At 42.0% G+C, this 11,993-nt stretch overlaps 1 protein-coding gene across 1 annotated transcript; it reads left to right on the top strand.

The window, feature by feature from the left end:
- The first annotated feature begins 345 nt into the window (after positions 1 to 345).
- Positions 346 to 11,990, top strand: kl (klotho). The gene is made up of 13 exons (XM_031280624.2): positions 346 to 1,192; positions 1,751 to 2,181; positions 2,283 to 2,362; positions 2,481 to 2,643; positions 2,793 to 2,898; positions 3,904 to 4,053; positions 4,501 to 4,736; positions 5,265 to 5,460; positions 6,238 to 6,416; positions 6,767 to 6,874; positions 7,157 to 7,262; positions 7,761 to 7,887; positions 10,835 to 11,990. The coding sequence occupies exons 1-13, from the start codon at positions 476 to 478 to the stop codon at positions 11,167 to 11,169; spliced, it is 2,934 nt and encodes a 977-aa protein (XP_031136484.1). The 5' UTR covers positions 346 to 475; the 3' UTR covers positions 11,170 to 11,990.
- Positions 11,991 to 11,993: the final 3 nt, after the last annotated feature.

Raw genomic sequence — 11,993 nt, 5'->3', positions numbered from 1 at the left:
TCCAGTTAGAAATGCAGATGGGTTTTTGTGCTCTTGACATGTGTCATTTAAATGTAGTTATGAGATTATCTGCCAACATGAGGATGTATGATAATGGTGCTGATACTGAGATCATATTAAGACTTTTGCACCTGGGTCACTTCCCTGTTCTGTCCTGTGAATGGGGTATTATCAAATTCAGGTAGAAATGCACGACTGAGGCCTTACTTTAACAGACTAATAAAATAAAAATGACCTGATGATTCCTTATATTTCCCTTTAGTTACAACTTAAACTAATGTGGCTCTGTGTCATGTTGTGCCTGGAGACCTTTGTGCGTCAGGTGCTTTGGCTAATAATTGACAGATTTATAGAGGCGGCGTGTGTTGGGTTCACAACTGGCTGGCTGCACTCCACAGCCCGCTGTATGGTCACTGAAGGACCCCAAGCATGGTGAAATGATTAGAGTCATCAGAGGCCAGTACTGACAGGCACCATGGGTGGTTTACTCGCCCTTTTGATATTTCTCGCCTTTACCTCTTCGGCCGCAAAGCCCAACGCTGGTTTGAAAACATGGGGGCGTTTCAGTAAACTGCCCTATCCAGGAGACAAGGCTTTCCTCTACGATACCTTCCCCAGGGATTTCATATGGGCCGTGGGCACGGCGGCGTACCAGGTGGAGGGCGCGTTTGAGAAGGACGGCAAGGGGCTCTCCATTTGGGACACTTTTACGCGCGGTGGGAACCGGATGGCTACCGGGGACGTCGGCAGCGACAGCTATCACAACATCCACGCCGACATCCGAGCCATTAGGCAGCTTGGGGTCAGCCACTACAGGTTCTCACTGTCCTGGTCTAGGATATTTCCCAACGGCACCCGCGGCAGTTACAACGAAATCGGCACCAACTACTACCGGACACTCATCAAGAGGTTGAAGGAGATCCGCGTGCAGCCGGTGGTCACGCTCTACCACTGGGACCTGCCCGACCACCTCCAGCAGACTCTCGGCGGCTGGAGCAACCCGGAGCTTGTGAGGATTTTTAGGGACTACGCTGATTTCTGTTTCCAGACTTTCGGGAATGATGTAAAGTATTGGATCACCATCGATAACCCGTTTGTGGTGGCACGGCACGGGTATGGCACCGGAGTGGTTGCTCCCGGGATAAAGAACGACCCCGATCTTCCGTTCCGGGTTGGACACAATCTCCTTAAGGTGAGTTTTTCGTTTTTTAAATGCAAAATATGTTGTAACTTTAGTTGTCAAGTAAATGAGTAAAAATTACAATATTCCTCTCTGATTTGGTGTAAAAAAGAAGCATAAGATGGAAGTACTCTAGTAAAGCACAAGTATTTAAAAAGAGAAAGTATTTGAGTACCACTGTTTATGTCTACTTTGTGTTTGTTTTTCTTATTTCACTTTTTTCAAATTTTCTAAAATTTTGTGTTCTATTTTTTTTTATCAATCTTTACATTTTTAACTTTGTTGTTCAGAAATCTCCCTGTAGCCTATATGATTGTTTATCATTCCATTGTCTTATTAGTCTTTCTAGTTTGTCAGTCACCTGTGAAGAACTTTGAACTGAACTGACCTAAATTAAATAAAGTTTGACTGATGGATTTTCTTCATTTTGTCCTTCCCAAACCTCACCTTCTCTTTCCATCATCGTTATACCTACCATCCTCTCCATCTTCTCCAACCTCCTCTTCTAATTCTTCCCCTCTGTCTGCCCATCATTTCACTTTCTGTCCTGTCTGTCTGTTTCTCCTTCAGGCTCATGCTGCTGCATGGCATCTCTACCACCGCCACTACCGACCCCGTCAGCAGGGCAAATTGTCCATGGCGCTGGCCTCTCACTGGATCAAGCCCAGCCGCACCCGCCTGGAAAGCCTGCGGGAGTGTCAGTGTTCCCTGGACCACGTCCTGGGCTGGTTCGCCCGGCCTCTGTTCACAGACGGAGACTACCCTCCCTGCATGAAGGCGAGGCTGGGCTCACGGCTGCCCACCTTCACCCCGGAGGAGAAGGAGCAGGTGAAAGGAACAGCCGACTTCTTCGCCCTCTCTCACGGAGCGGCCCTGAGCTTCCAGCTCATCAACGACAGCCTGAAGTTCGGGCAGCAGGAGGATCTGGACCTGAGGATGCTGCTCTACTGGGTCAATGCAGAGTACGACAAGCCGCCAATCTTTGTGGTGCAGAGTGGTTGGTAGGTTTGGATGTTGTGTTGATTTGCCTGTGCGTCTGTGATGTTCTTGTGTATTGTTCTGTTGTTGTGGAACATCTTGTTTTTACTACTTCTCAACACAGGTACGTCCTTGGCAATACCAAGACCGAAGACCCAAAACACATGTACTACCTCAAGAGGTTCATCGCAGAGGCACTGAAATGTGAGTAATGACAGAGTTTCCCATTTCCGATGAGCATTAACCATTTTACATGAAACTGAAATCTCAAAAACTAGTGACTTGAATATGGGCTGTCCATCTGTCTGTGTTTGCCATACAGCAATCATCATCGATGGAGTGAATGTGATCGGATACACAGCCTGGTCTCTGATAGACGGCTTCGAGTGGCACAGGGAATATGGGATAAGGCGGGGACTTTACTATGTTGACTTCAACACTCCTGACATGAAGAGGGAGCCAAAGACATCTGCCACCTTCTACAGGTACATCATATTCACATGATAACTAGTGTAATATGAGTGACAATTTCGACAAAAGATGCACAATATTGAGATTTGTGCAGATATATATTGATTTTGTCCAATAACAAAAGGTATTTTTTGATGAAACTGATTATTCATTGTTCTTAAAGAAACGTCATCCAGAGGAACGGTTTCCCAGAACTCCCAGAGAACCGACCAGCACAAGGAATCTTCCCATGTGATTTTGCCTGGGGGGTATCTGCCAACTCCATACAGGTAAGTGTGCGTGTGTGTGTGTGTGTGTGTGTGTGTGTGTGTGTGTGTGTTACTATACGTATCAGGACCAAATGTGCTCCAAAATAGGAACAAGGAGTTAAATTTCAGGGTGGAATAATACCTGGTATTCACATGTACTGTAGACTCTGAACAGCGGTAACGCCAAAATGCTCATCCGCTCCAACTGAGCCAAGCAAACGGACAGGTTTTCCTCTTCCTCTGTCACTTTATCTCACTCCATCTTTAGTTTATCTTTTTAATTCTAACCCTTTCTCTGATTTTCTATCAGTGTGCCACTTAGAGTAGTCTTTCACTTTTCGTCTGATGATATTTTTGTCTGCCCCACTATATCCCACTTTCTTTTAAGGTGGCATAACTGTATAAGAGAGCAGAGATCTGGAGAGGCTGAAGGGAGGGGGCTGAACTGAACTCACAGGCAGACAGCATGCCTCACTTGTGTGTGTGTGTGTGTGTGTGTGTGTGTGTGTGTGTGTGTGTGTGTGTGTGTGTGTGTGTGTGTGTGTGTGTGTGTGTGTGCGTGTGCGCATGTGGAGGATGAGAGGAAGGAGTGTGTATATAATGGATGAGTGTGTTGTGGAAGGATAGGGGAGTTGCTAAAGGGCAGAGGTCTAATAATGAATGAAACAAACAAAAATGTTTCCTCCGAAATAGAGGAACTTAAGGAAACATTAACAATGTATTAACTTTGGTTGTGAGAAAGGAAATTAGTAGCTGCAATTCCTCTCCTTTTTGTCTGAGTTACATCATGTTATTTTGAACCTGCATTTTATATGGTGAAAGTCCAGCTCAGAAACGGCCACGACGATGAATCCTCTCTTAATCATAAACCACATTACTTCACACTGTCGGCCAGCTGAGCTAAACAGTACACCACCAACTGATATTATCGATTTTCTCCATTTGGCTTTTATTTGTATTTGCGTGAATTAGGTAAACACAGGGTGAGAGGGTGAGTTTACATTGGTGTGTGTCTTCATGTCATAGGTGGAGACCACGCCCAGCCAGTTTGCAGATCTCAGTGTTTACTTGTGGAACATCTCCAACAACGGAGAGCTGATGAGGCTGGAGGGTTTCAGTGCGCCACCTGTACGCCGGACCCCACACTGTGCTGATTATGCCACCATCCGACAACAGGTAGGTCCTCCTACCAGTCAAACATTTATCTTTTGAATAGGTTAATACACTCAAAATAGAAGTAGAGGAGAAGAACAATTTTGCACTGAAAAGTATATATAAATATATATAAAGGTATATTTTTTTCACAGATACCATAACAGCCACATTATGGACACATTTGTGTGGGATGTTAGTGAGGGATCATGTTCGTTTTGCAGCTCTGAAGTAACTTTGAGTAACGAAATGCAAAATAAATGAATACAACTTTTAAATTTAAATTTGTATGGTGCAAATTGTAGGGGTACAACAACTAATTTGCTTGTATGTGCTTGTATAGGGTATTGCCTCAGCAACAGGCTTTTGTTTTAAAAAGGTACATTTTTCAATAGGTGTGTATGTGTTCCGTTTCATCAGGGTGTGTGAAAGTTAAAGTGGTGATATGTTTATCCCCTTCCCTCTCTGTAGGTGGATGAAATCCAGCAGGTGGGGGTAAACCACTTCCACTTCTCCCTCAACTGGTCAGCTGTGGTGCCTACCGGCGATGTGGCTCATCCCAACACCACCCTGCTGGGCTACTACCGCTGCTTCACCCATCAGCTGCTACAGGCCAACGTCACGCCTGTGGTCACTCTGTGGCACCACACACGCCAGCGCAGCAGCCTGCCGGCCCCGCTGGATACCGCCAACAAGTGGCTGAACAGGTCAGATGCAGTGGTGATTCTGGGGTTAAAGCTCTTTTAACTCCAGCAGGTTTCATCCAGTTCCGGATTTAAATTTGAGATTATTTACATGAATGTTAAGCAAGCTTCATGAACACGGCACTGATTAACATCCATCTCTATCAGGTATGGTTTATTACAATTTCCAATGATTTACAGACTGGTCTGATGTGAGAGTAAACATGCAATTATGTTCCCAGGAACAGTCAGTCCTTGTTGCTATCACTTGCTGCCATCTTATAATCTTGACTTTTCCTGTAATAAAGAGATATCACTAAACACAGTGATCACAATATTTGAAGTATTCAAATATAGTCTTTGATAATTGAACAATCTGATGTATTGGCTTTTTCATCTTTATTGGCACAACATTTAGTGTTGTTGTAACAAATTTAAAAAAGATCTAAGATTTATCTTGGATATGCGTTGTCATGTTTTTATGAATAATACTGATATAAATGTTATCTTAGTGCATAAATAAAATTTTCACATTTGAATTTTTTTTCACAGGGAGACTCCAGAGGCGTTTGCAGACTATGCCAGACTTTGTTACAGAGAACTAGGTGCCCATGTGAAGATGTGGATCACTCTGAATGAGCCCAACGATGAGATGGTGAGCTACCAGGAGGGGCATCAGATGCTGCGCGCGCACGCTCTGGCCTGGCATGCTTACGATCGCGAGTTCAGACATGCACAGAGAGGAAAGGTCAGTAGAAGTATTGGTTTATTTCTTATATATATTTGAATAGTTTCATCATACCGGTATGTTGTTTTATTATGTGTAAATATTCAAACAGCCAGCTTTTGCCAGTACAACAACATCTTTGCGGAGATTTGTGTGTAGGGTTCTTTTTTCTGTTTACTCCAAATAAATTGCAAGTCATGTAAAATACAACACTTACTTGTGCACCAGAGGACTTGCCAATGTGTTTTAAAAAGTAAATATAGTAAATGTTAACAGCTTTCATGAATTATGTATAGGTTAGTCTCGCATTGCCAGACATTCCTCCACAGCGCTGTGGAGGAGGGTCTGGCTAGTCCTCACAGCATTCTGGGATGGTAAAAAAAACATGCTCTGGTTTATTGGCATTTCTGTAAACCAATCACAATCGTCTTGGGCGGTGCTAAGCGCCGGACGGAGCCATGATGCCGGTGCAAAATATCCTTGGGAAGGAACTTTTTTTGGTGAAACGTTGTTTTTGTCGGGTAACAGAAAACTCATATTGGACAGTCTAGCTAGCTGTCTCGATTTACCCTGCAGAGATCTGAGGAGCAGTTAACCATAGTCCTCATAAATCGACTGGAGTTTAAAATTGCATTACAAAGAAAGTGGAAGGAAACGGACATCTGACCGAAAAGAGTGACATCCGGCAGAATTTCTAACGGAACCAGAGCAATCCCGGAAGTGGAACGTCTTGGATATAGACTAGGTATAGGTTAAATCACATCAGTCAACAGGAGTATGTTTTGTGCTGTGTCTCAGGTGTCTCTGGCTCTGCACATGGACTGGGTCGAACCGGCGTTTTCATTCAGCCGTGAAGACGTGGAACCAGCTAAAAGGGTTTTAGACTTCCGCGTTGGCTGGTTTGCAGAGCCGATCTTTGGCAGTGGGGACTACCCTCTGGGAATGAGGAGCTGGCTGCGTCAGCTCAACTCACTTGAGTACAAATACTTGAATTGTTCTTCAATACAGTTGCTTTGTTAGCTATAGAATGAGCATTGTGGTTTATCATCTAGCTTCTGTAATTCAATGTATTGATGAACTGTATGTCTGGTTTATCATGATTTAAGGGTTGTATTTATACTGGGATTATTCAAAGGTGTAATATGGTGAGATATATGTTGTAGCAGTATATCATTATTGACAAACATGTTAAGTGTACACCATTTAAAACTATTAACTTGTACTTCTGAAATACAACTGTTATATCATCTCCTAAATAAAATGTCATCTTTTCTGTGTGTGTGTGTGTGTGTGTGTGTGTGTGTGTGTGTGTGTGTGTTTTACACAGCCTGCCAGTGTTCAATGAGGAGGACAGACGGCTGGTTAAAGGGACATATGATTTCTTTGCCATTAGTCACTTCAGTACAAAGTTGGTGACACATGCCAAGGAAGACTCGTAAGATGATCTCATTTTTGGCCTTTATTTTGATAGTGACACAAGACATACAAACAGGAAGCAAGGTGGGAGAGAGGGCTGTGAGGATATATGATGTGCTTTTTAACTACTACGCCACTGGACACCCTCTTCTATAGTTTTATAAATTTAGTTGAAGACTATTGAAAAATATTTTGCCCTGATGTAGTGATATGTCTGGAATCTCAAAGGCATGCGATAATGAGAATGTTTTTTTTTCTTTTTTTATGACACACAGCTTCTGTATCATCTCCATGTCTGCAGGTACACCTACACAGCAATGCTAGAGGTGCAGCACATGATAGACACCACATGGATCATGTCCCCGAGGCCTGTTGTGCCCTGGGGCCTGAGGAAAGCCCTCAACTGGGTGAGACTGATCTCGTCATCAGGTTTGATCGGAGACAGACGGGGCAAACACATGTAGATTTACCCTGCTACTACAACACCATCACCACACATACTTTATAGTCCCCCTCCATTCAAAAATGTGTTTTGCTTATTCATTCTTCACTTGCATGTTTGCCCTTCACTGTGCAGAATTTGTAAATTCTCAGGTCACACTGAAAATGGACTTTACAGTGATATAGGAGAATTATTGTGTCCAGCAGTTAAACTTTTGAAATGAACAATAGTTGCATATTGAAGAGAGATTTAACCACTAGTGGCTTATAGATGATATTTTAGCTAGATGCCGTAAAAGCACTATTTGCATGAGCCGGTCTGACCTCAGTCCCTACCTTTGCGGCGGTTTAGATTCTTGGCTTGAAAGTCTCAAGTGAATTGTTGTTTCAATGTGATAATATTTGATAGAAGACCCTTGACAGAGATAAAAACAAACAAAAACATTGCTCTTCTGCTGTGTAAGGTGAGGGAGCACTACTGTGATGTACCTGTCTATGTGATGGCTAATGGGGTCCAGGAAGACCCAGCCCGCTTCAAAGACAGCCTTAGAGTCTACTACCTGTACAACTACATCAATGAGGCGCTGAAAGGTGAGTCTACAAACACACAAATTGCTGTTGAGATTTTACAGGATTATAATGCACTTGGGAGCTGAATATGGTTATCACTGCATTTGTGTACTGATACCCCTAATCCCTCAGAGGTGATTGAAGCTTGTCCCCTTACTGGCCTCTGTAGAGCTTAATTATTAGACAAGTATTTAGGTCACTGACCCCTGAATCATCAGCTGACTCAGAACACACAAATATCAACATACACACTCTAAACTTGAATTGTGGAGTCAAGGTTACTAGCTATCCATTTACCTGTCCTAATAGCGTTCATTGGGTTACACTCAGTGGAGACCTTGGCTGGCACTTTGAAACCTTGCAGTGTTATGCTATGATGAGCACTTAGTATCATGTTATTGTATGTTGTAGTTTGCTATGTCACCACTAGGGGGCAACCACCCACAGAAATTTGTATTTATTTGTGTAGAGTGATAAGATACATCAACCATGATGACATATGAGGAGTTTTCATTTTTACTTTTTATGTTGAATGCTTTAAGAAACCTTTGATTTGATCTTTGAAACGTCTTATAGTTGTGTGATAGTTGTGGCCCAGTAAATCAAATCATAACTATGAGACATTTTCCATAAACAACAATGTCTGAAAGGTAAATTAGAAAACAAATGACAGAAATATTTTTTAAATAGTGGCATACATTGAGTTTTCAATAAACAAAAACTCATGCTCCTTAATTATATTATTAGAGTGTTTCCACAGCTGCAAACAATTTTTAATCTACATATAGAGGCTTTGTTATATACAGTTGTGTTCAAAATAATAGCAGTCCAACATCACTAACCTCATAAATCAAATTTTTTGGTAGAAGTGATGTTTCTACATGGCAAATAATTTACTAGTAAGTGTTGTAGAGTCATAGAAAACCAACAGACCCAACAGTCATGACATGCATGCTGCTCATTCTGTGTAATTTAATCTGTAATTGAAAGGGGCATGTTCAAAATAATAGCAGTGTTGTGTTCAATTAGTGAGGTGATTGATTCTGTGAAGAAACGTGTCAATTATGGCCCATATTTAAGGAAGGAAGAAAGCAAATGTTGCGCATGCTGGTTACAGTGCATTTCACTCTGAAATACTCAGCAAAATGGGTCGTTCCAGACATTGCTCTGAGGAACAGTGGACTTTGATTAAAAAGTTGATTGGAGAGGGGAAAACATATAAAGAAGTGCAGAAATGTATAGGCTGCTCAGCCAAAATGATTTCAAATGCCTTGAAATGGCATCCAAAGCCTGAACGACGTGGGAAAAAACGGTCAACTACCATTCGAATGGATCGAAGAATAGCCAAAATGACAAAGGCTCAACCAATGACCAGCTCCAGGAAAATCAAAGAAGACTTAAAGTTACCTGTGAGGACTGTTACGATCAGAAGAAGGCTATGTGAAGCAAAGCTATCAGCTAGAAGCTCTCGCAAAGTCCCATTGATGAAAAAAAGACATGTATTGAATAGGTTGAAATTTGCCAAAGGACACCTTGACTGGCCAAAGGAGAAATGGCGCAACATTCTGTGGACTGATGAGAGCAAAATTGTTCTTTTTGGGTCTAGGGGCCGCAGACAGTTTGTCCGACGACCCCCATGCACTGAATTCAAGCCACAGTACACTATGAAGACAGTAAAGCATGGTAAAGTAAAATCATGTTATGGGGATGTTTCTCATACTGTGGTGTTGGGCTTATTTATCGCACACCAGGGATCATGGATCAGTTTCAATACATCAAAATACTTGAAGAGGTCATGTTGCCTTATGCTGAAGAGGAAATGCCTTTGAAATGGGTCTTTCAACAAGACAATGACCCAAAACACACCAGTAAGCAAGCAAAGTCTTGGTTCCAGATGAACAAGATTGATGTTCTGGAGTGGCCAGCCCAATCCCCAGACCTCAATCCCGTAGAAAACTTGTGGGATGACATCAAAAATGCTGTTTCTGAGGCAAAACCCAGTAATGCAGAGGAATTGTGAAATGTAGTTCAATCGTCCTGGGCTGGAATACCTGTTCACAGGTGCCAGAAGTTGGTCGACTCCATGCAACACAGATGTGAAGCAGTTCTCAGAAATAATGGTTATGCAACTAAATATTAGTGCAGTGATTCAAAGTAAAGCAAACCCTTGAGACATTTATCAGTTTATACAGTAAATGTTTGAGTTTGTAAAAAAACAAACTTGATCAATTTTGATTTGGAATTGAATGTGCAGTGTTCCCAATGCATTGATATTATGGAATTATAAGCTATTCTAAGGATTTTGAACATTATTCACTTTTTTAAACACATAAAATATGTCTTAATATGAGAATTGTTTAAAAATACAGTACATTAATAAAAAGTCCCTAGAGCTGCTTATAACTTCATCATACAATTTATTATATGTTTATATGCTACCGATAGATGATAAATAGGGTGGGTTAAAAGTAGGCCTGCACGATTCGGGGAAAAATATGAATCACGATTTTTTAGCTTAGAATTGATATCACGATTCTCTGCCATGATTTTTTTCTCACGAAGTGTAATGTTTATTGCACATGAACCATGACAAAACAAATTGGCAGTACCAAACAGATTTTTTTTTGGCACCTATAGCACATTGCGCATCACCACAAGCCTGTAAACATAGAGGCTTCAATAGCTTCAAATCAACAAAAAAAAGATCGAAGTTATTTAAAATTTAAATCGTGAACAGGGTGAATCGAGATCGCGATTTTATAACGATTAATCGTGCAGGCCTAGTTAAAAGTAAAGTGTTGGGCACCTGGGTAGCTCACCTGGTAGAGCAGGCGCCCACATGCAGAGGCTCAATCCTCGACACAGCGGCTCAGGGTTTGAGTCCGACCTCACCCAGCCCACCACCTCACCTTCACATGCACATATACAAGTAACTGAAAAGGAATCTTGATTTCTCTCTCCTCCTCAGCGTACACTCTGGATGGTGTAAACCTGAAGGGTTACTTTGCTTACGCCCTGAGTGACCAAAGGGACCCGGGGTTTGGCATGTATGGCCACGTCCACGAAGAGGTCATCATCAAGGCCTCTCTCTCCAACTATCGCAACATCATCCAGCACAACGGCTTCCCCATTCAGGGAGCTGCGCCCCAGCAGTGTCCCAGCCTGCCTCAGCCCTGCCTAGGCTGCCATGTGCTGGCCAAGATGCCTATGGTGGGCTTCCTGACTCTGGTAGGTTCAGGGGTGCTGATCACCCTGGGCCTCATTATCTACTACACAGCCAAGAGACACAAGGAGTGTTACTGAGGATTGTGACCGTAGGATTTGTTTTGGTGTTTTATTTATATAAGTGACTCAAGGAAAAACTGACCTTATTGTTCAGCACTGTAGAGTTCAGTCTCAATTTTACTTTAAACTGCTATAGTACTTTGTTTTCCCTTCATATTAAATGAAGTCTGAATAACAAGTGATCCAATCATCTTCATATTTTAGGTGTTACAACTGTTATTAAATGTTATGTAAAGTGTTGTTACAAAACCTGTGATGCACCTTTTACAGCTGATAAAAGCTGCACATTATCAGTTCCAGATGGTGGTGTATATCACAAAATTTGTGAGTTTATGCCTTTCAGAAAGACAAGGGTCACCCATTAGGGGGTCTCCATTTTTTGAGATCTCTTGCACTCCAGCAGATAATTTCCCCATATAATCCAAAGGTAAAATCTCTCTGGAAAGCATGTTTTAAAGCTGAAATCAGATGTTTTTACCTGCCTTTACGGGTTGATATAACATCTCAAGACTATTCTTTTTTTTTTTTGGTCTGATGTAATGTCGTTTGTGCAGTTTTGTAACTGCAATAAGTATTTGTTTCTGTTCTTAGTGCTTAACTGACACTACATCTTTTAGTGTATTACATGTCAAAATTGGATACTTGCAACACCCGGGGCTTGATTCAGGCTGGGAACTTTAGTTGCATGAATCCCCCTCGCTCTCTTCCCATGTTTCCAGTCTGTCTCACATACTGAGAACATTTGAGGAACATCACACAGTATCACAATAATACCCAACAATATTATTAATAAGGATTCAGTGTTTGTCTATTCATGGTAATAAAACACATTGGTCCTATCC

The sequence above is a fragment of the Sander lucioperca genome, chromosome 13 (assembly GCF_008315115.2).
Source record: "Sander lucioperca isolate FBNREF2018 chromosome 13, SLUC_FBN_1.2, whole genome shotgun sequence".
In the NCBI taxonomy this organism is placed as follows: domain Eukaryota; kingdom Metazoa; phylum Chordata; class Actinopteri; order Perciformes; family Percidae; genus Sander; species Sander lucioperca.
The sequence above is the reverse complement of the archived record's forward strand: the minus strand, read 5'-3'. Positions and strand labels throughout refer to the sequence as shown.

Coding starts and splice junctions, on each gene's coding strand:
- kl (XM_031280624.2), top strand. CDS start 476: ATGGGTGGTTTACTCGCCCTTTTGATATTTCTCGCCTTTACCTCTTCG. Junction 4,054..4,500: donor ATGCCACCATCCGACAACAG/GTAGGTCCTCCT, acceptor CCCTCTCTGTAG/GTGGATGAAATCCAGCAGGT. Junction 4,737..5,264: donor GCCAACAAGTGGCTGAACAG/GTCAGATGCAGT, acceptor TTTTTTTCACAG/GGAGACTCCAGAGGCGTTTG.